We start from the raw sequence: 24,081 nt of genomic DNA, 5'->3' as shown, positions 1-24,081 counted from the left end.
AAAAAACAATACTTCTTTATTTGATTAAACATACACTAAGACTAGCTAGCACTTACACAGCACTTCATTATAAATCATTGTTTTCTATGTGTGGCATATGTTAATTTGAACTTGACCACTGGGATTATAGACATATGCCACCATGCCTGGCTCTGGTTACTTTTCTTCTGGAGACCCTCTAATTCCAAGATTTGTCCCTGGGTTTCTTTGAATTTGTAAGTCTCCAGTTGGTTTACTTGTTGTAATTTCTACCAGGTGTACTTATTTCAGTATTTTAGACATTGCATGATGAAACTGCTTGAAAGAATTTTTTTTAGATGTAGATGGACATAACTTTATTTTTATGTGGTACTGAGAATCAAACCCAGTGCCTCACATGTGCTAGGCAAGTGTTCTATCACTAAGCCACAACCCCAACCCCTGCTTCAAAGGATTTTTGAGCCCTTTGTTATTAAAGTCAGAATTTTAAAACATATGTGATTTTATTTTTTTTTATTTTTTTTATTGGTTGTTCAAATATGTGATTTTAGAAATATACATCCACATTAAAATTTTTTCTTTATAATCTGTTTTAATTAGTTACACATGACAGTACAATGATCTTGACATATCATACATTTGAATCAGATGGGATATAATTTCTCATTTTAAAATTTTTTCTTGATAGTAACATTAGTAACAACGCACATTATTAGCTGGGCTGGGTGACACATGCCTGTAATCTTGGCTACTCCAGAGACAAAAGCAGGAGTATCACAAATTTGAGGTCAGCCTGAGCAATTTAACAATTAAAAAAATTAAATAAAAAAATAGAACTGGGCATAAAGCTCAGTGAGTGGTAAAACACCCTGGGTTCAATTCCCAATACCTCCCCCACCTCTCCATTGACACACATTATTGACTTGTTGCCGATATGAAAGAAGATTAGTTAAGTTTATTTTATATTTATGTATTTTAAATTTATTAAAAACATTAATTTTAAAATGAACATGTCTGCTTCTTTCATGAGAACAATATATAATTCAATAAATTTATTTTAGAAATTATGTATGGGTTATTGACACTGTTACAAAATTAAATAGTTACTTTTTAAAAATTTTCATCTGGTGATCTTACTATTTTAAAATGAGGAACATTTTAAATGGCAAGAATGCCAGCCGCTGGGAAGACTGAGGCAGGAGATTGGAGAGTTCAAAGCCAGCTTCAGCAAAAGCGAGATGGCTAAGCAACTCAGTAAGACCCTGTCTTTAAATAAAATACAAAATAGGGCTATAAATGTGGCTCAGGTGCCCCCGAGTTCGATCCCTAGTATCCCCATCTCCTAAAAAAGAATGATTCATTGCACAGTTTATTAGCATTAAAGAGGAGTTTGTTTTTTAATCAGAAAACAAGCCACCAGGGGACAAGTTGACTTAATGTTGGTCAGTCCTACTTACACATTTATCACCTGTACAATTTCCTACATTAATCAAAATTAATTGTGTGGAGTTTTTACATAGGATTAATTTGTTATTGAGGAAAGTAACTGGTATGTTTTCTACAAGGATTAAATGAGGGCCTTTTATTATTCTCTTCCAAGTGCTTTATGTTTTTTAATTCCCTTGAAAATTGTCATTATCTTTAATCATCTGGTTATTCCTTTGTATTTTCCTAATGCCCTTTAAAAAGTCTCATAACCATAATAGATTAGTGACTAATTTTATCCCTGTGCTTTTACAATTCCCAACTCCTTTTTGCGTATAATTCCATCTGTCAAGCAGAGAATGCACTCAGTTTGGGGCTACATTGATTGATCTATTCCTCACTTTTCATAGCCCACTAGCATAGTAAACTTTCACATTTTATACCTTTCTAGCCACACATCTAATTTCTACCTTGATCAGGTAACCACCTCTGCGTTTATATATGCATGAGATAGACAAGTGACTTTACACTTTTTTATTGTGTTCTTAATACAGTAACTTAAGGAAATCATTGTTGTAATTAATACTTGGCCTCAAAAGGGAAACAGTGCTGATAAGTAGAAGGGTAGATAATCCAGGTTCTTGTCCTTGTTGTGCAATAGATTGCAAGTTGTCCCCATAGTAGAGTGGTTGTAGTTTAGTGAAGCCAGACAACTCATCCATTTGAGAAGGTAGAAGAAAAGACTAGGAGTGGAGGATGGTTTGAAGACTTAATGTTTCCTCACCTTTCTTAGTAACCTGGATGACCTCTGCCTCTCTGTGGAACTTGATCAATTTTTATTATAGCTTCTGGACTCCAAAGGGAGTCTAGACTCCAAGGGAGTCCTAATCCTTGGGGACCCCTTAACTTTAATTATTCCCCTGATGAAAAGCAGCAGGATTAGAAACACTCTTACCTCCACTCCTACCCCAGAGCCTAGGCTCTTGGGATAGTCTTTTAAGCTGTAAATTATTTTTAACTTTACTCTCATTTGACATATAGGATTCTCCTTGGACCTGGAGAAGAGCCTGCCTCGAATTTTTAGAGAAATCCATCCATACAGTATAAATCATTAAAACAAAATTGTATCTTTTTTTTTAACGAGAACTTTTGAGTCACAACAAAATCATGGAAATCTTTAAGTACACATTTTTGCTTTTAGTTTGGGAAACTCTTTATATTGAAGTTTGGTTGGTTGGTTGAACATAGACCATTTAGCATGGATTGTTGAAATAAAATAAACAGACCACACATGTTTGTAATCCCAGTCAGTCTGGAGGCTGAGGCTGGAAGGTTTCAAGTTCAAGGTCAGCCTCAACAACTTAGAGATGCCCTAAGCAATTTAGTGAGCCCTGTCTCAAAATAAAAATAAAAAAGGGCTGGGGATGTAGCTCAGTGGTAAAGTGCCCCTGGGTTCAATCCCCAGTTCCAAAAGACAATTTTTAAAAAAAGCATACTCCATTCCTCTTTCATAATGTTTTTGCCCTCAGAGCAACACACTCCCCTCTATATCTGTCTGTATGTATATGTGTATGTATCTGTCTATCTGCCTTGAAAAAAAATATTGGTAATCCTAAAACCTTTCCTTGCTCGTTTATCAAAATTTTACTAAGTCTAATGTAGAAGTCAGTCATCTACATTGATGATTCTCAATTGTAATCCCTTTCTTATCAATATCGTACGGAAATTTATTAGAAATAAAAATTCTTAGATCTCATCTCAGAAATAATGAGTTGGAAACTCTAGAGATAGGATCCAGTAATGTGTTTTAGTAAGCCCTGATTACAACCTTAAGTTTGAGAAACCACTAATTCTCATTTCATTATGTAGAATTATATATAAGATTCTTCTGGGCCTGGAGGAGGAATCCATTCATATAGTATAGGTCATTAAAACAAAATTGGAACTTTTGAGTCAACATAAAATCATGGAAATGATACAAGATGAACAATGTATTTTTGCTTTGCTAGTCTGTTGATTTGGTATAAATGTTTTATTACACACATAGTTTTAACTGTATATGTGTATTCCAGGAAAAGGCAACCTGTGTTATTAGTACTAGTTTAATATGGTACTTAAGGTAAAATGGTTGGCCTTCATAAATCTTTTCTTATCTTTCCTTCTTGCAGAATGCTTGGAACAAAGTAGCAGCTTGGTAAATGTTTGTTAAATGAACTGAAGGCCTCTTTCCTTCCTCCTCCAAACCCTCTTAACACTCACCCTCCGACCCACCCCCAAAAAGCAAAACCATGTTTTATTTTTTCTTTTGGATTTTTCCTTAGTTGGAGCATTAAGCCTCAAGTAAGAATCCCTGTTAAGAACATTTCTTTTTCCTAATAGTGACACTGGCTAAAAGACTGCTGATAAAGGGAAAAAGTGGGGAGGAAAGAACGGTTTTTATGTAGCTGGTTGGATGCTTTTCTCAAAATTATTTTAGACCAGTAGATTCCAAACTTAGAGTAGAATACTAGGAGAACTTATAAGACCACAGATTGCTGGACATCCAGATTTTGTGTGGGACTAGAAGATAAGCTTTGCCAGCAAGTTCTCAGGTGATGCTGCTGCTCCAAGTCTAGGGACAACTGTTGCCTGCAGTTCCCTAGACCAGAGATACAGGCGACTTCACTAATGTGCTTGTTAGTTCCCACCACTGTTTTCATAGCCAGTGACATTGTTAGGAAATCTAGTGCATACTTAGACAACAAACTTAACAAAGAACAATAATTTTTCCAACTTTGTGCCTTTCCATCTTCCAGAGTTGTCTGTTAAGATCTTTTCTTTCAGCACAACTTTTTCTTAGACTTTTTAAAAAACTGATTCAAAATTCACCAACCTAAATAGGTGAATTTGAAATGGATTTCTTCCCCTGCCCTTGCCACACTGATCATTTCATTTCTGTGTGTCTCTCCATCTCAGGCTTACTTAATTTTTCCAATATAATTTTACTCCCAAACATATGCTGTTTATCAGAAGGTGATACTGTTTCTCTGTATTCTTTTCTCTGCCCACCCCCCAAAATGGGAAATTTAGGTTTTTTTTAAATGACAGCAGAATGCATTACAATTCTTATTACACATATATACCACAATTTTTCATATCTCTGTATATAAAGTATGTTGACACCCAGTTCAAGTATTCATACATGTACTTTGGATAATGATGTCTATCACAATCCACCATCCTTGCTAATCCCCTGCCCCCTCCTTTTCCCTCCCACCCCTCTTCCCTATCTAGAATTCATCCATTCCTCCCATGCTCCCCCTACTTACCCCACTATGTGTCAGCCTCCTTATATCAGAGAAAACATTCAGCATTTGTTTTTTTCGGGGGGATTGGCTAACTTCACTTAGCATTATCTTCTCTAGAGCCATCTATTTACCTGCAAATGCCATGATTTTATTCTCTTTTATTGCTGAGTAAAATTCCATTGTGTGTGTATGCCACATTTTTTTTTACCCATTCATCCACTTAAAGGGCATCTAGGTTGGCTCCACAGTTTAGCTATTATGAATTGTGCTGCTATAAACATTGATGTGGCTGTATCCCTGTAGTATGCTGTTTTTAAGTCCTTTAGGTATAGTCCAAGTCAAATGGTGGTTCCAGTCCCAGATTTCCAAGGAATCTCCATACTGTTTTCCATATTGGCTGCACCAATTTGCAGTCCCACCAGCAATGTATGAGTGTACCTTTTTCCCTACATCCTTGCCAACACTTATTGTTGTTTGTCTTCGTAATAGCTGCCATTCTGACTGGAGTGAGATGATATCTTAGAGGGCTTTTGATTTGCATTTCTCTAATTGCTAGAGATGATGAGCATTTTATATATATAAAATTTGTTGATTGATTGTATATCCTCTTCTGAGAAGTGTCTGTTCAGGTCCTTGGCCCATTTGTTGGTTGGGTTATTTTATTTGGGGGGGGGGGTGTTTAGCTTTTTGAGTTCTTTATATACCCTAGAGATTAATGCTCTATCTGATGTGTGAGGGGTAAAAATTTGCTCCCAGGATGTAGGCTCTCTATTCACCTCACAGATTGTTTCTTTTGCTGAGAAGAATTTTTTAGTTTGATTCCATCCCATTTATTGATTCTTGGCTTTAATTCTTGTGCCATAGGAGTCTTATTAAAGAAATTGGGGCCTAATACCACATGATGAAAATTAGGGCCTACTTCTTCTATTAGATGCAGAGTCTCTGGTTTAATTCCTAGGTCCTTGATCCATTTTGAGTTAAGTTTTGTGCATGGTGAGAGAGAGGGATTTAATTTCATTTTGTTGCATATGGTTTCCCAGCACCATTAGTTGAAGATGTTTTTGGCACCTTTGTCTAATATAATTGTAATTTTGTGAGTTAGTCCTTTATTCTATACCATTGGTCTACCAGTCTGTTTTGGTGCCAATACCATGCTGTTTTTGTTACTGTTGCTCTGTAGTATAGTTTAAGGTCTGGTATAGTGATGCCACCTGCTTCATTCTTCCTGCTAAGTATTGCTTTAGCTATTCTGGGTTTCTTATTTTTCCAGATGAATTTCATGATTGCTTTTTCTATTTCTATGAGGAATGCCATTGGGATTTTGATAGGAATTGCATTAAAATCTGTATAGTGCTGTTGGTAGTATGGTCATTTTGATAATATTAATTCTGCCTATCCAAGAGAAAGGTAGATCTTTCCATCTTCTAAGGTCTTCTTTGATTTCTCTCTTTAGGGGTTCTATAGTTTTCATTTGTAGAGCTTTCGCCTCTTTCGTTAAGTTGATTCTCAAGTATCTTTTTTTTTTTTTTTTTTTGAGATTATTGTGAATAGGGTAGTTTTCCTCATTTCCTTCTCAGAGGATTTGTCACTGATATACAGAAATGCCTTTGATTTATGGGTGTTGATTTTATATCTGCTACTTTGCTGAATTCATTTACTAGTTTTAGAAGTTTTCTGGTGGAGTTTTTTGGGTCTTCTAGGTATAGAATTATATCGTCAACAAATAGTGCTAATTTAAGTTCTTCTTTTCCTATACATATCCCTTCAGTTTCTTTCATCTAATTGCTCTGGCCAGTGTTTCAAGAAATTATGTTGAATAGAAGTGGTGAAAGAGGGCATCCCTATCGTGTTCCAGTTTTTAGAGGGAATGCCTTCAATTTTTCTCCATTTAGAATGATGTTGACCTGAGGCTTAGCATAGATAGCCTTGGGAAATTGACTTTTTGTGCCATAATTAAAAGTTTTGTAGATTCGTCTTTTTGTCATTTGAATTATTACATAACAGCCCTTATCATCTCCTGAAACTGGTCTGGGAGGGAGGCAAAAACTTTTCCAAATGCTTTTAAACACCATTATGTTTTCTTACTAAGTATTTAAAATTTTTTTTCTTAGTTGTTGATAGATCTTTATTTTATTTATTCATACATGGTGCTGAGAATCAAACTCAGTGCCTCACACTTGCCAGGCAAGTGCGCTATTGCAGAGCCACGGTCCCAGCCCTTAAGTATTTTTAATGATGAAAAATTGAAATATTTCAATCAATACAGAATTCTTACATTTAATAGAAACTAAATATTTTCAACCATACCCTTACAACCATATCCTTACCTCTGCAGGTTAAATCCCCTGCATGTTAAGTTCATAATTACTCTACTAGCTCACTTCTAGGAGGGAAAAAAAACAGGTTTTTTGTTTTGTTTTGTTTTTTAATGAACTGTTCCATGAATTTGTTGATGGGCATACCAAACCACCACCTTCTTGATGAAACCTATAGTTGGTGTTGCTCTTGTAATTTTAGTATCCCCACAGATGACTTTTCTTTTTTGCTATTCCAGGAGTTTTGTCATTTTCTTTAACATTCCAAAAAGTGTGGACCAGCTCTGGGTAGGTTTCTTTGTGTTGGCATCCTTCCTTGAGCAACTTTCAGTTTTGCTTACAAGGATTCTTATTAATGTACTAATTTTAAAATTATCCTTTAACTTACTCTAATCACAGGAGACATACTATAGTCATTTATTTTTTTGAAGTTTTATAACTTTATTTGGTAATCAGTGGTTAGTTCTCATCAATATTGACTATAGATTTTTGCAAGTAGCATCAGGTACATAAGTAAGTTACCTAAGTTTGGGGCTTATTTGGTGAATCCTCATTTTCTACACACAGGTACAATATGGGACATTCCTTCTTCTGTTTTTAAATTTTTTTAAAAATTGTAGATGGACACAATACTTTTATTTTGTTTATTTTTACATGGTGAGGATTGAACCAGTGCCTCACATATACCAGGCAAGTCCTCTACTACTATGCCACAGCCCCAGCCCCATTCCTTATTCTTTTGGCTCAGACAGTCTTGTTATGTGTAATGTCATTGTGCATATCTGTAGTACCATTTCTTTTGTGGCAGATTTCCAGATCTCATATTTCTTTGAGTGCCTGAGGGGCACACGTTGTGAAACCACTCCTTGAATACACTGGTGAATGTTTTGATAATATATTCTCAGTTTACCACCTCACTGATGGCAGAATGGTCATCCTTCTTTGCAAGAACCATTCTTCCAGGCCCTGGTTGGAAAGGAAGAGTGCAAGGGATAGTAAGAGAGGGCAAAGTGTGCGTATCACCTGTATAATTATTACTAAATACTTCATACCATTACTGATATCCTTATGCAAATATGAGTAAGACATGAACCATCACTGTCAAATTGCTCTGAATTTCTGGATCCCAAATTATTTGGCATTTTTTATATGCTAGTCTGTCATCCCTATTCTGATATTCAAGGCTATACTTGCCCCTGATTGTTTCTTTATATTCTCTATCATTGCTTCTTTGGGTCTCTTGGGCAATGACACGTCATTAAAGAACTTGAGTGAAACAGGAAAAATAATAAATTAGAGGATAAAATGTTCTTTTATTTATATAGTAGTAATATTTTCCTTTCAAAAATAGATCTGCAGTGCCTACTTTTAAATACCTTTTGATTTTTTTCAATGCTTAACTTGGAGAAAACTACCTAGAATTTGGAGTAAGTCTCAAATTTTGCTGGATGTTACTCTATTAAAAATTTCAGGCTTGGGATAGCTCAGTTGGTAGAGTGTTTGCCTTGCATGCACAAGGCCCTTGGTTCAAACCCCAGCACCACACACACAAAAAAATCTTCTCTTGCCAGGCATGGTGGCACATGCCTGCAATCCTAGCAGCTCAGGAGGCTGAGGCAGGAGAATCTCAAATTCAGAGCTAGCCTCAGCAACTTAGTGAGCCCTTGAGTAAATTAGCAAGACCCTGTCTCAAAAAATAATAATAATAATAAAATAAAACAGGCTGAGAATGTTGCTCAGTGGCTAAGCACCCCTGGGTTCAGTCCCTGGTACCAGGAAAAAAAAATTCTTCTTTTGAAGAATGCATAGCATTTTAGTAATGAATTGTTTAAATTTTCTAGTTTCACAAGAGCATGCAGCTAATGAAGGTTATTAAGATTTGGACTAATCAATGTTTTCATGACACACATAATCAGATTTAAAGTTCTTCTAGAAAAAAATTTAAGACATGGGTTGGAATGGTGTCATGGTTTAGAATCCAGACTTAGGCTTCAAGCCCGGACTTGAAAACCATCTTAATAGTTGGGTAACCATAGGCAAGTTTCTCAGACTTTCTGAGTCTGTGTTTTCTCACCTGAAAATAAGACTAATATTCCCAGTCTGTGAAGATAAAATGAGGTAGTATATATAAAGTACATACATAGCATGTAGCATTTATCATAATTATTTACAGTGATTGTTAATTAAAATTTTGGTATAAGGGCTGGGGATGTGGCTCAAGTGGTAGTGCGCTCGCCTGGCATGCATCCTCAGTTCGATCCTCAGCACCACATACAAACAAAGATGTTGTGTCCGCCAAAAACTAAAAAATAAATATTAAAAAAATTCTCTCTCTCCCTCTCTCTCTCTCACTCTATCTTTAAAAAAAAATTTGGTATGAAAGTATCATTGTTAGTGTTTAGTATTTTTTTTGCTGTACATAAAAACATTCAAGCAGTTTCATCTCCTGTGTTTTTCCTACTAGAGTCTGCTTAAGATTGGTAAGCTGACAGTGGGACTTTGAATAGCAGATGGGAATGTTCTAAAAGGAAAAGAATGATTTGGGGTAAAAATGGGAGTTCATAACCCACTTGAATCTAATGTATGAAATATGATATGTCAAGAGCTTTGTAATATTTGGAACAACCAATAAAAAAAGGGAAGAAAATGAGAAAAGAGAAGTTAAAGAAGGAAAAATGGGAAGGGTACGAGAAGAAAGGAACTGAGATGTGCAGAATTCTTCTTTTCCACCAAAAGAAACAAAAGAGTAGGGATCAAGATGTGGCTTGTTGGTAGAGTGCTTGCCTACTATGCACAAAACCCTAGATTTGATTTCTAGCAGCACAAAAAGGAAAGAAAGAATAAAGGGGAGGCAGAAATCAGGGGGGAAATAATCAGTGGAGAAGACAGTAAAGAGATAATTCTGAGGGAATCTCTTACCATAATTTTCTACGTTTCCTTTTTTATAGATATTCCTTTATCATTTTTCATATATGGACAGAGTCCTGATGATAACTGTATGATGCTAGATATCATTGAAGAGTGGTAAGTATTTCAAGTAATGGCAAGATTGATGAAGAATGTTTTTTTCAAACATTGAAATGCTTTTAAAATAAGTAAAACTTGTCCTTCATAGTAAGTATTTATTGAATACTATCTTAGTCCATTTGGGCCACTGTAATAATAAATATCATCACCTGGGTAACTTATGTACAACAAATTTTTGTTTTTTACAATTCTGGAGGCTGGAAAGTCTAAGATTTAGGCCCCAGCAGATTTGGTGTCTGATAAGGTTCTGCCTTCTCATAGATGGCCTTTTCTCATTGTGTCCTCACATGGTTGGAGAGGCTGGATAGCTTCCTTGGTCCTCTATAATAAGTGCACTAATCCCACATACGAGGTCTCTTCCCTCAAGACCTAATCACTGAAGTCCCTACCTTTCAATACTATCATATTAATGGTTGTGATTTAACATAGCATTCAGACCATTTGAAGCTAGTTAAGTTTGTAAGGAACTGGGCTTTGTGCTGGAGATTGAAACTGGGTAAAGAAAGGTCAGTGGAGAAGATTGTCCTATAGATAATTGACCTTAATTTAGCATAAGTATTGAACCTTTCAGTAACTATTTAGAAAGTCAGGCCAGTATGCAAATATTGCTTAGAACATTTATGGCATTCAAGGTTTGAAATTGCTCTTTGACACAATACATAAACATAAGACAAGAAAATTAGTTGCTTTTGTAGCCCAATTTTTTTTCATTTTTCCATTTTTAATCAAAGAGATATGACAATATTTGATAATATTAATTAGATGAGTTTTAAATATTTTGTTGATTCTAAAAATGAAATTTGCTATCGGGGGATAAAAATTAGACTCATTATTAACATAAAAAACAAAAGCTCCATAGTCATGGAGAAGAACTTTAGACAAGTAAGTTTTCACAGAAATTTGCCATAGTCATGGAGAAGAACTTTAGACAAGTAAGTTTTCACAGAAATTTGAAAGTTAGGAGAGAATCTGGGCCACTTAGGAAGCTATCAAACTATTAAGGCAACAACTTACAATGTGCAATTTCTTGCATATGCCTCTCTGTAGAACCACAGAGAAAACTGAATTAAGAGAGTCTAAGTACTAGCAAGAGACAGGTATAGAAGAAATAAACAGTTTATACTAACATTAAGCCATTCTGAAACACATGTGAAGAGAGTGAAGCTGTGGAATAGATAAACATTTAGTGAGTGGCTAGTAAACCTGTTTTTGCTAACTTCTTGTTATCATAAATCCTTTCAAAACTTTTTCAATCGAATTTTATAAAGACAATTTGGAAGGAAAGTGAAAGGTTGGATTAATTAACAAGAATGAACTCTCTAGCTAGATTACCCTTAGTTAGTTCTCACTGGGTGGGGCTGGGGATTTAGGTTTTCCCCCTATATTTTAAATGGTACCTGTAGCCAATTCTTTATTTTCTTGCACTGGGGGACAATTGATTTTTCAGTCTATTTTTTATATTTATTTTTTGGTGTAGATGGATACGACACAATGCATTTTATTTTTATGTGGTGCTGAAGATCGAACCCGGGTCCCGCCCATGCTAGGCGAGCTCTCTACTGCTGAGCCACAATCCCAGCCCATCAATCTATCTTTAGTAGAGTCTTTGAAACAAATTTGGTAGCTCTCCATTTGTTAAATTCACACCAATATACTAAGATTTCTTCCTTCCCAAGTAGTTAAATTAATATAGTTTTACTATAGTATAATCATATAGTGCATTCCAATGTGTGTGTAGCTTTCTTTTGATACAACCTATTTTTTTAGGAAGTAGTTGACACAAATTCTGATTTTTAGAAACATATAGGTTCTGCTTCTCTAAATCTTATTTAAATGTAGATAAAATAATATAAGTGCAGGCTGTTCTCTCAGGAGTTATGTTGACGCTTTTTAAAATATTCCTTATTTCATGGTGGTGAGTTCAGGTTAACTACTGAAATTACTGTATAGTTGTTTTAAGCCTTTTATCTGAATCATAGTAATGCCCTCCAGGGAATTAGAATTCAGTAGATGGGTAATCTTCTCCAGAAGTGTTTGGTAGCCTCTACAGGATATTCTTTATAAAAAATTTCTGAAATTTGGCAGTGGCCAAATGTAAAGATAAAATTGCTAAGAATTTCACATAATTTTGGGAAAATACCAAACTTCTAGGTATAAGAAGTCCATCACCTACTTAACCAAAAACATCATGATGAAAATACAGAACACCTGAAATAATGAGATTTTAAGAGCCACCAGAGAAAAAACATTATCCACAAATGAATGAGAATTAAATTGGAGGTGATTTTTTAAAAGGAGTAATGAATGGCAGTGAATGAAATAATATCTTCAGAGTGCTAAGAGAAAATAGCAGTCAATCTAGAATTTTATACCCAGGAAAATTTAACCTGATAAATCATGTCTATTAAAATAAAAAGTATTTATAAAAGATTCAAGATATTCTTTTTAAAAATCCACGGCAAAATTAAGATACTTGCCATTGTCCGTTGTAGTCAGCACAATCCTAAGCAGGAGAAAGAAATTGCTCAAGAGTCAGAAAGGGCCAGGCATGGTAGCACACAAATGTAGTCAGAGCTGCTTGGAGGTTTGAGGCAGGAGAATCACTGGATCCCAGGAATTCAAGACCATCCTAGGCAACTTTGTGACATTCCCAGTTCAAAAAGAAAAAGAAAATTCTTAAATTGGTATTATGCATTTGTTACTCACTATTCATGAAATATTGATTTCAGAAACCCCAGAGATATCAAAAAGAGATGGATGCTCAAGTTCCTTAAGTAAAATGGCATAATACTTGCATATAATTTGCACACAGCTGTCTGTAAACTTTAAATCATCTCCATATTACTTATAATGCCTAATATAACATCTATGCAAGTAGTTCTTTTACTGTATTGTTTAGGGAATAATGACAAAGTGTTCATTACACTACACATGCAATCATGATGGGCCTAACTACATTTTTATCTGTAGTTGGTTGACTCCACAAATCTGGAACCCACCAACATAAAGGGTGAACAAATATTCTGTCCCTCATTATTCATAGAGGATATGTTTGTTTATGAAAACAAATGAGTTTATAATAGAAACTAATAGGGTTGCTGGATAGTCAATATATAGAAACTATTTTTGTGCGCCTGTCAAGGGCATTCGTTCTGGCATTGTACAGGCTGACTTCGAATTCCATATTCAGCATTCCTTGCTGGTGTCCAAGGCACATTTTTTCCCTGCACATCTGTTTTCTAATTTAAAGTTTAAGGTTTTCTCATACAGACATTGTGAGGATTAAATGGATCAATATATGTTTAAAGCACTTAGAAAAGTGTCCAATATCTGGGGTTGTATACGTGTTAGCCTTTTTTGTATTGTCAACATAATTTAATAAATGTGAATAATATGTAGCTTTTAAAGAGGCATACAGATTTAAAGAAACACAGGTTAATATGAAAGTTATAAAGTACCTTAAAATAAATACTTTAAAAGATACATTATATGCTTATGGAGAAAATGATAAAACTTATTGGTGGAAAACATACTGACAGGAATAAGTGGAGAAATATACTGTGTTCACAGATGGAAAAACTAATATAACAGTGTCTTATCTCCCAAATTGATCACTAGGTTTGGTGAAATTAAAGCTTAAGCATGATTTCTTACTAGACATGGCTAATCTTAAATGTGTATATAAGTGCAAAGATGCTGTTTCTTTGACTTTGCCCCAATATAGATCAAGATTTATTAGAACTTGGTGTTGAAGAAGGGATGCAGAAAGATACCAGTGAAACAGAGGAAAGCCAAAAATTCATGCATGTATCAAAAGTTGATTTATGTCAGAGATGGCGTTATAAAAAGGAACAGAATAGGTTGTTGAAATGAATGCTAGCACAGTTAATATTCATATGGAAAGGGTGAACCTGAATTTCTTACCTTAGACAAAAATGAATTTGAGAAAGTAAAAAACATAAAAATAGTAGGCTAAAAATTATACAAGTTTTTAAAGAGAAGATTGGGTTTATCTTTATAACCTTGAGCAGAATTATTTCTTAAAGTTGACCAGAAGCAAACAAAAAAAAAGGAAAGAAAACAAAAGATAAAGAAAAATATTCATAATTTTGACTACATTAAAATTAAAATTTCTGTTCCCAAAGAATGAAGACACAAGGGGGAAAATTATTTGTCACAAGTATAACTGGCAAAGGGATAGTATCTCTTATAAAGCCTTCTTGCATATGAACAACATGATAGAAAAATGATTTTAAAACTTAACTGTGTAGCAAGGCCCTAAGCAACTTAGTGAGAAACTATCTCAAAATAAAAAATTAAAAGGGCTGATGATATGGCTCAGTGGTTAAGAACCCCTGGATTCAATTACCAGTACCAAAACAGCAACAAAACACTTTAATATGCAGTTCACAGATTTGAAAATACAAATGACCAATAGTATCCTCAGTAAATAATCAGCCACACCAAAGATTTGGTGAATGCAAACTAACTACAATGAGAAACTAGTATCTATCAGGTTGACAAAAAGTAAAGTGTACTGCCATAAATGTTAGTAGGAATAGGGAGCAACTGGAACTCTTACACACTCATAGTAAAAGATTAAGAAATTAGACTCACAGGCTGGAGTTGTGGCTCAGTGGTAAGAGCACTTGCCTAGCATATGTGAGGCCCTGCGTTTGATTCTCAGCACTACATAAATGAATAAAATAAAGGTCCGTCAACATATAAAAAAAAAATTTAAAAAAAAAAGAAATTAGACTCATGAAAATTGAATTTTTTCTATGGGAAGAAGACACTACAAACAAAATTAAAAGAAAAAATACTGTAATATAATATATGACAGACAAACTAATCTTTATGTATAATCCTTACAGATTATTAACTGAAGAAGTGTGCTTCTGTTTTTAAAAAAAATAGAGGAAAAGGTAGGAATAGATGATTTATAGAAAGCAAAAAACCAGTAATAGTTTTAACTTCATTGATAACAAAAGTAAGTGAAAGTAAAAGCATTGTTTTTGTTCTATTTTGTTTTAATTTTGCATGGTCTTGGGAATGGAGCCCAGGGCCTCACACATGCTAGACACATATTCTGCACTGAGCTCTACTCCAGCCCCATGCAAGGTTCTATTTTTATTTTATCAAGTTTGTAAAGTTTCAAATTTGATTCATGAATTTTAAAAAAATATATTTAAATAGAAAATTTTCTTTTTTCTCAAAATAAAAAGTAATTGAAGCAATTATAAAGGCCAGATAGACAGATGAGTTATTCAGAGAGTAAGATTGTAGCTCCTGAAGGATAGCTATGAAATCAGGATTATGAAGTCATAGAAGTCTGGTGATGACTGTATTATTTCAAGAACAGGTTGGCCAAAGAGTGTCAAACACAGGCCAGGTAAGTTATGAGCCAGAAGCATACTTTGGGAGTAAGAGACTGATACGGAAGTCATTGGCAATTTAGGTAGAGTAATAGAGGTGGAAATCAAACTATGTTCAAGAGAAGGTGGGAAGTAAACAAGGGTAAACATGACCCTGGTAAATTTTGTTTTGTTTTTTAAATGATCATGGTTGATCCTGTTTAAATGCTGTTGAGAAGGATACAGAGAATCCATAGGGAAGATAATGAGAATACAGTAGAGAGATGATTAGAGACAGTATAAGATGATTAGAGGCAGTATAAGAGAAAGAGCTCTAAAATGGAAATCATGAGGCTTAGTTTTTCTTTAGTTCCAACTCCCTGATATTTAAGTTGGTTCATCCACAACAGGGTTGGCAAACTTTTTCCATAAAGGGTTAGGTGGTGAATATTTCACTATTTTACTCTGTGTCTATGCTACACTTAACTATACTCATCTATAACAGGAAATCAGCCCCAGACAATAAGTAAATGAAGAGGCATGGCTATGTTTCAGTAAAACTTATTATGGAATTTGAACTTCATACAATTATTCTTGTGACATGAAACATTCTTAATTTTTTACAGTCACTTAAAAATATAAAAAGCATTAGCTTTAAGTTCCTACAAAAGCAGGTCGTAGTCTGGACTTAGCCCACGGGTTATAGTTTGCCAACTCCTGATCTATAAAGGGAAACATGGGACTAAAGTGTATTTAATATCTACATTGTGTAGTCTTAATTGAGGAATTCCTGACTTAAATCTTAATATTTATGTAATTTGTCACCAATATGACCTGATTTAACCTTAGTTTTACTAGAAGTAATTACGTATCCCTACCATTTAGAACTCAGAAAAAGAATTCAGAACTTGTGTGTCTAAAGTTCCAAAACTAATATTTATTCAACATGAACTCTCCCAAGATTACTTAAAGAGGGATAATTTTGCCATTATTACAATAATTTCTTGACTATTTTAAAGTAGACTTTTTTATTAAAAGTGTATTGGGGCAGACAGTAAATAAGAAATCAGTATTATTTGGCACAAATAAAAGAAAATGGTAAAAATAGAACATTGTTTGCCCAAAGAGCTTGATGCTGATGCATTTGTTTTAGGAAATATGGACATTAGTAAACTTTTAGAGATGTTAAATTAACAGGAAGTTGATTTATGGACAAGTTTCAATGAACTGAAAATTTCCTCATTAATGCTTTGTATATATCCAAATTTTTCATGAGTTGTCCCATTTGAAAACTTTTCCACAACTGATAGCTGTGGATTATTTCTTTATTTATTTTAGTTACAGATGGACACAATACCTTTATGTATTTATTTTTACGTGGTGCTAGGAATTGAACCCAGTGCCTCATACATGCTAGGTAAGCACTTTACCACTGAGCCACAACCCACCCCGATGTTGGTTCTTTAAGAGAACTCTGGCTTGCTCAGTTATCCAGTTGAAACAATTGTTCTGTGAAGACTTTCTGATACTGATTATGTAAAAGATTTTTGCAAGTTTTTGTCTCAAATCTCTGATCTGTAATTGCTAATCTGAAAAACTTAAGTTTCATAAATTTTAAGGATTGTCTTAGGAAACTGTACAAATGTCTTCTTAAAATAGACCATGAGGAAATTAAGTGTTTAGATTGGTTATTTGACATTAAAAGGATTTATTTTTCTTTGCCACTAATTTGTCTCTGAAAAATGTGTTACCATGCATAGTGCACATAGAAAAAAGTTAGGACTTTCCCAAAGTCCCATCATTAGTTAATTGCAATGATAGAAATAGAAACAACATCCTTTGACTTCTAACTTGTATATCTTTACAATACTATACTATTTAAAAAATTTATTCAGGGTCGGGGAGGGGGTTGCTTTACAACTGAGCTACATCCCCAGCCTGTTTTTTATTTTTTGAGACAGGTCTTTCTAAGTTGCTGAGGCTGCCCTTGAATTTGGGATCCTCCTGCCTCAGCCTCTAGATTGCTGGGATTATAGTAGTGCAACACCATGCCAGAAGTATAGCAGCATTATACTTCTTTGTGTGGGGAGTATGGGGGGATAAATTTTTTTTTCTGCTTTTTTAAATACCAGGGGTTGAACTCGGAGGCACTTAACCACAGAGCCACATTCCTAGCCCTTTTTAATATTTTATTTAGAGACAGGGTCTCACTGAGTTGCTTAGGGCTCTCCCTAAATTGCTTAGGGCCTCCCTAAATTGCTGAGGCTGGCATTGAACTTGTGATCCTCCTTCCTCAGCCTTAGAGCCACTGGGATTACAGACATGTGCCACTGGGCCCAGGTCTGCATACTTGTTATTGGTGCATTATAGTTGTACAGAAGGGTAAGGGTGGGATTTATTGTTACATATTTATACATGTGTACAATATAACAATGATTTGGCCAGCATCATTCCCCAGTATTTCCCCGTGTACTGTACTTCTTAACAACTCCATGATTGGATCTATAGCACAGGATCAAGATTACATTTAAGTTAGTTGTGTGTGATTATTATGTACCAGGTTCTGCAACCATATGACATAATAGATACTATTATTGGCCTTAGAGAAAATTAGGCAGTTTGCCCAACATTCTTAATTCATGGTAGAACTAAAATTTGAACCATTATAACATTTCACCTTTCTGAGTAGTATTTTGTCTTACTCTGTTTATTATTTGGGTCTGGAGTTCCTCTTAGCTTCTGAGACTCTTACATTTACAGAAATTCCCTTGCCTACAGAACCAAGTTTCACTTTTCTCCTTTATTTTTTTTAAGTTTTTTAAATAACTTTTATTTCTTTGACTTGTGAGCTCCTCTAGTACTATTAAAAGGTAACAGTGATAGTAAGCATCCTTATTATATTCTGAGTGTTAGGGCACTTCTGATACTTACCCATTTGCTACCAATATTCAATAATCATCTAAAATCTAGGTATAACTGTTTCTATTTCCATTTGCTAAGACTATTTTTTAAGAATCATAAATGAGTTTTGAGTTTGACTAGGTGTTTTCTCCTGAATCTATTGAGAGAATTGCTTCATTTTCTGTAATTGGCTTACATAAGTAAATAAAATGTATGTATTTCCTATTGTTAAATCACTCCTGAGATAAACTCAGTTTTTATGATGCATTAATATTTACTTTATTTACTTTTAGAATCAATTGTAGCTACTACATTTTATTAATAATAGGGTTGTCCATTCTTTTTATTTCTTAAGTCAGTTTTAATGTTACATTTTCCAAGAATTTGTTTATCTGATCTTTAAGTGTATTGACTTAAATTTGTTAAATAAACACACACTTTTGGGAAGGGAGTTACCGAGAATTGAGCGTGGGTACTCAACCACATCCCTAGCCCTATTTTGTATTTTATTTAGAGACAGGATCTCACTGAGTTGCTTAGAGCCTCGCTGAGGCTGGCTTTGAACTCGTGCTCCTCCTTCCTCCTCCCTCAGCCGTGTTGCTAGAATTACAGGTGTGCTCCACCGTGCCTAGCAATAAAAACATTCTTACAATCTATGAGTAGATGTTTTATTTGTTGGAGAACCTATTTTTGGCTCCTCTGTTCTTTAGTTCATTCATTTATTTGAATATCTTTTAAGGACCCTGTGCATTAACTGTTGCTGAAGTTTTTAGAATTGCTTTTTCTTCTCCTGTCTCACGCTCACCAAGAATATCCCAGAGGACAGCCTGCTCAGCACAAACCCTTAGGATTCAAACTTCCTAATTTTATTTTTGCATATATAAAAGTAAATATTAAAAATATATGTAGTGTTTCTAGGACTATTATATATTTTATTATATTTAATGTTTTAACCACTTCATTTATATTATAAAAGAAGTGGTTATAGGCATGTGATATGTGAGTGTTAAGAATTGTGTGCATTTATTACCACTTAATTATGGCTGATTTGTTTAGGCTGAAATAAAAAGGGTATTATTCCCAATCAAAAGGGTAATAATTGAAAATTTCATGATGTGACTTACTTGAGAATATTGAATACTTTTGTGCTCTGAATACTCATCTTTCATCAGTATGAAATGCAGCTTTTTTGACCCTTAGCACTGAAGAACAAAAACAGTTACTCTCAGAAGGCTCTTTTATAGGAGTAAATTCTACTTGAGGAATGTTTTGTAAGAAAATGTGTGACTGAAATCAATCATACAGCATCTCTGAGTATATAATTTCACTCTAAAGAGAATATCAAGGATTGTCCAGCATTAATAAAGTACATTTCACTGATTTTCCTATACCTATACGTGCTGTTAATACTCTTTGATTAGTTATAATCTATATTTTGTCATAAATCGACAAGTTGTTTTTCCTTCTTCCCTTTAATAAACTGCCAGGTGAACATAGCAGTCTTGAAAACTCTCTGAAGCTGGTATATCTTAAGTGCAGGCAACACCCCCCACTAGAGTTTGTCAGCATAGCAAGATGAAAGGGATAATTTTCTTCTCTACCTTCTAGTAATCTCTGTCTGTTCCCTATTCTGATCTATAGCTGTAAAAGTACAAGATTACCTTTTACAAAGGGCACATGAAGGGTGGGGACTAGGGGGATCCTTTGTGAACCTCATATAGAATGCTATCCTTTGTGATCCTTCTGTAGAATTTTGACATCTTAATTTGCATTGTGAGCTAATGTTTGAACTAAGCAACTGACGGGTATCAGAAAGCCCATGAACCATATTATGAAATAGTATGAAAAATGACTACTTATATATATTTCGTTGTGTATGAGCTTGATAGCTTCCCTTTTATATCCAATTTTAATTTTGCTTGAGAGGTTAGGAATCAGCATTTGTATACATACGTGTATGTGTGAAAGAGGGGGTGAGGGATGAAGAGAAAAAGGAAGAGGGAGAAAAACAGGAGAAATATTTTACCACTAATATGCCAATGTATGATGCTGTCTTAAACATTTGCAGAATGATATTATGGATTAGTAGTCAATAAGCAATTGACTGTTGTTAGCATTGACTAATTGTAAGGATAGTCATGCAGTAATTGGTTTACAACTTCCATAAGTTTCTTCAAAGCCAGAGATTCTAATTTAAAGAGGATATCATTTTAGTAGCAGAAGTTTATAGGAAAGATAATTTAAAAATAGAGTATGTTAATTTCTTCCTGAAAAGCTTAAACTTGCAGGTATAAGGGTCCAGTGGAAGAAAACTGCAAGTTTTCTTATACCTGCAAGTTCAAGCTTTTCAGGAAGAAATTCGTTTTATGAATTACAAGGAAAAGGTATGTTAGAAACAGAAAGAATAAATATCTTGAAATTATATGAAACCAAAATTATTTAATTTTCTATTTTGTGTAACCTGGCAAATTGAGGTTGAAACGTGTTTGCAGTGTGACTAAGAATGTATCATTATTCGATTCCATTTAAGAACTCTTAAATGATTTTTTTGCTGTTGTCTTTTATGTATGTATTGACCTTTTGTTTAATAACTTTGGGTTGTTTTTAGGCCACCAACAAAATGGAAATGAAAGAGATTGCTAAACACAAGACATTATGGAAAATGAGTTCAACCAGTGAGCCTTTATTCGTTACTGGTATAGAAGTCAGTCCTTTGAAGAAATTCACTATTCCAAAGATTAAGAGAAGAGCAGGGAAAGGTAAAATTTCTATGGAATGTGTATTTTTAAAAATAACTATTACTGTATTCCTGATTCTTATGTTCATTTCCTGTTTTCACTCTATGAAATTAGGTTAAGTCAGAACTTTAATTTATTAAATGCACATATACCTCTGTTTCTGTCCAAAGCAGAAAAACACATGTACTCTTACTCCCAGTAAATACACTAAAACCCTGGGTATTGTGTGAAAAACAAATGTAAGAAGATTTGCAAAGATAAAAAGAAGTCTATGGACCATATAAGGGACTGAGACTCTGGGTATGATATGATTTCCCTGGATTGATTGTTTCTTCAGTATCTCAGACTGGGTGCCTGCCTCCTAGAAATGCCAACTGGCCTAGACTCCCCACCAAAACAAAAAAACAAACAAACAAAAATATTGTTCTCTCTTGCCCAAGAACTGAAACAGGCAGCCTAGAAAGACAAAACCCATTTGGATGTGAGGTATCACTCCAAAGCTCCTGTGTTTCTATAGGAATATTCAGAGGTGAAATGATTGAACTGTGAGAGCCTGTAACCTAATCAATCCATCCTGGCTTGAATGAACTGGGTGGTAACTTTAAACAGATGGGGTATGGCTGGAAAAGGTGGGTCATTGGGGACATGCCCTGGAAGGATATGTCTTCCTGTGGTCCATTTCCTTGTCTTTCTCTGCTTCCTGACCACCATAAGCTGAGCAGTTTTCTTCCACTGGACCCTTCCCCCATGATAAGCTCTCTTAAGTTGGGCCTAATACCTCTGAAACCCGGAGCCCCATATAAACTTTTCCTCCTTTAAGTTGTTCTTATCCTTTATTTTGGTCACAGTGATGAAAATAGAAGTATAATCTCAAGAATGAAAACACAGCTGGGCTCTTTGGCACATGGCTATAGTCCCAGCTACTTGGAAGGCTGAGGCAGGAGGAACATAATTTCAAGGTCAGCCTGGGCAATTTAGCAAGACCCTGTCTCAATATAAAAAAAATAAATAAAATGGCTGGGGATGTAGCTCAGAGGTAGAGCACTCTTTGGTTCAATCCCCAGTACCATATAAATATATAGTAAAGACAAGCCACATACTTACACGTGTATTTGCAAAAGACAGATAAAGGACTGTTAATTAAAATATTACAAAAACTCTTACACTACAACAATAAGGAAACAAAACAGCCCAATTGAAAAATGGGTCAAGAGACTGGGGTTGTTGCTTAGTGCTCACCTAGCATGCGTGAGGCACTGGGTTTGATCCTCAGCATCACATAAAAATAAAGATATTGTGTCCACCTCTAACTAAAAAATATTTTTAAATGGGTCAAATACAGTAACAGATATTTCAACAAAGAAGATACACATATGGCAAATAAGCATTTGAAAAGATGCTCTACATCATATATCATCAGGGAAATGCAAATTAAAACAATGAGGTACCACCACATACCTACTAGAATAGCCAAAATCTACAACATTCATGACACCAAATGTTGGTTGGCGTGTGAGCAACAAGAACTCTGATTGCTGGTGGGGATACAAAATGGTACTGCTATTTTAGAAGATGGTTTGGCAGTTTAATACATAACTAAACATACTCTTAGCATGTGCTGTAGCCATTGTGCTTCTTGGTATTTACCCACATGGCTGTTTACAACAGCTTTAGTTGTCACTCCTAAAACTTAGAAGATGTCCTTCAGTAAATGAGTAGATAAATAAAGTAGTGTATCCAGTCAGTAGAATGTTATTTAGTGCTTAGAAAGAAATGAGTTACCAATTTTATAGGAACCCTAAATGAACATTGCCGAGTTAAAGCAGTGAATCTGAAGAGCATCCATACTATGTGATTCCAACTGTTGTAACATTCTTGAAAAAGCAAAATGATGGACGTAGTAAAAATTACCAGTGGTTGCAGGGTTTAGGACAAGGAGAGGAATGAATAAATGGAACACAGAAGACTTTTAGGGCAATGTAACTACTCTGCAGGACACTGTCACACTCTGTATTTAGTGATACTTGGTATCATACATTTTTCAAAAACCCAGAGAAAGTACACCAACAGTAAACCCTAATGTAAACTACAGATCCAGTGATAATTATGTATTAGTGTAAGTTCATGAGTTGCACCATTCTCTTAGAGGAGGTTGGAAATAGAGGAGGCTATTTATATGTGAGAATGTGGAGTGATGGGAAATCTATACCTTTCTTTCAAATTTGCTATGGACATGAAATTTCTCTAAAAGTTAAAGTCCATGAAGAAGGAAAAACACTGACTGGATAGGTCAAAGAGAGGAATAGTCAAGACAGTGTAAAGAGTGAACCTGGCTAGGAGTGTTGGCATACCCCTGTAATCCAGCTACTCTGGAGGCTGAGAATCAACCAAGTTCTAGGCCAGCCTGGACAACTTAGTGATACTCTGTATCAGATAAAAAATAAAGTGTTGGAGATGCCTCTTGGTTCAGTCTACTACAAAAAGAAAAAAAATCAATGAACCTGGATATAGAAAAATAGAAATTATTCAGCATATGAACAACATGGGAAAAAGTGAATTTTGAACCCTAGGGGTTTGTGGAACAATAACAAAAATATCTAACATCTTTGTCATTATAGTACTAAAAGGAAAGGAGAAAGACTGACGTTGAGAAAAACATTTGAAGAAGTACTGTCTGGAAATTTTCCACATTTGGCAAAAGTTACTAACCTGTATAATAAAGAAGCTGCACAGACATGACAAGCCCAAAGAAATCTTGAAAGCAGCTTGAAAAAACCATACATTATGTATAGGGAAATTTTTTTTTGAATTACAGATTTTCTGTTAGAAATCATGAAAGCCCAAGGAAGAGAGAAAGTTTTCAAATGCAGAAAGAGAACTAAGGATTTAGAGATCTATGCACAGTGCAATGATCCTTTATGATTAGAGATGAAATGGACATTCTTGGATGAACTAAAATTGAAAAATTTTTTCATCACCAGACCTAACAAAAAAAAAATGGGTAAAGTTCTTCGAACAGAAGTTGATAAAAGAAGGAAACTGGGAACATCAAGAA

General features: G+C 34.7%; 1 protein-coding gene across 1 annotated transcript in view; it reads left to right on the top strand.

Moving 5' to 3' along the window:
* Positions 1–24,081, top strand: part of LOC308635276 (testis-expressed protein 15-like) — a gene marked incomplete at its 3' end in the record, with an annotated part of 78,168 nt that overhangs the window by 5,684 nt on the left and 48,403 nt on the right. The window contains exons 2-3 of the mRNA XM_081269637.1: positions 9,955–10,030; positions 20,897–21,047. Coding sequence (XP_081125763.1) covers positions 20,909–21,047 — 139 coding nt within the window. The 5' untranslated portion in view covers positions 9,955–10,030; positions 20,897–20,908. The remainder of the gene's footprint in view (positions 1–9,954; positions 10,031–20,896; positions 21,048–24,081) is intronic.

The sequence above is a fragment of the Spermophilus citellus genome, assembly GCF_964194105.1.
Source record: "Spermophilus citellus genome assembly, chromosome: 16".
NCBI classification, from domain to species: domain Eukaryota; kingdom Metazoa; phylum Chordata; class Mammalia; order Rodentia; family Sciuridae; genus Spermophilus; species Spermophilus citellus.
The sequence above is the reverse complement of the archived record's forward strand: the minus strand, read 5'-3'. Positions and strand labels throughout refer to the sequence as shown.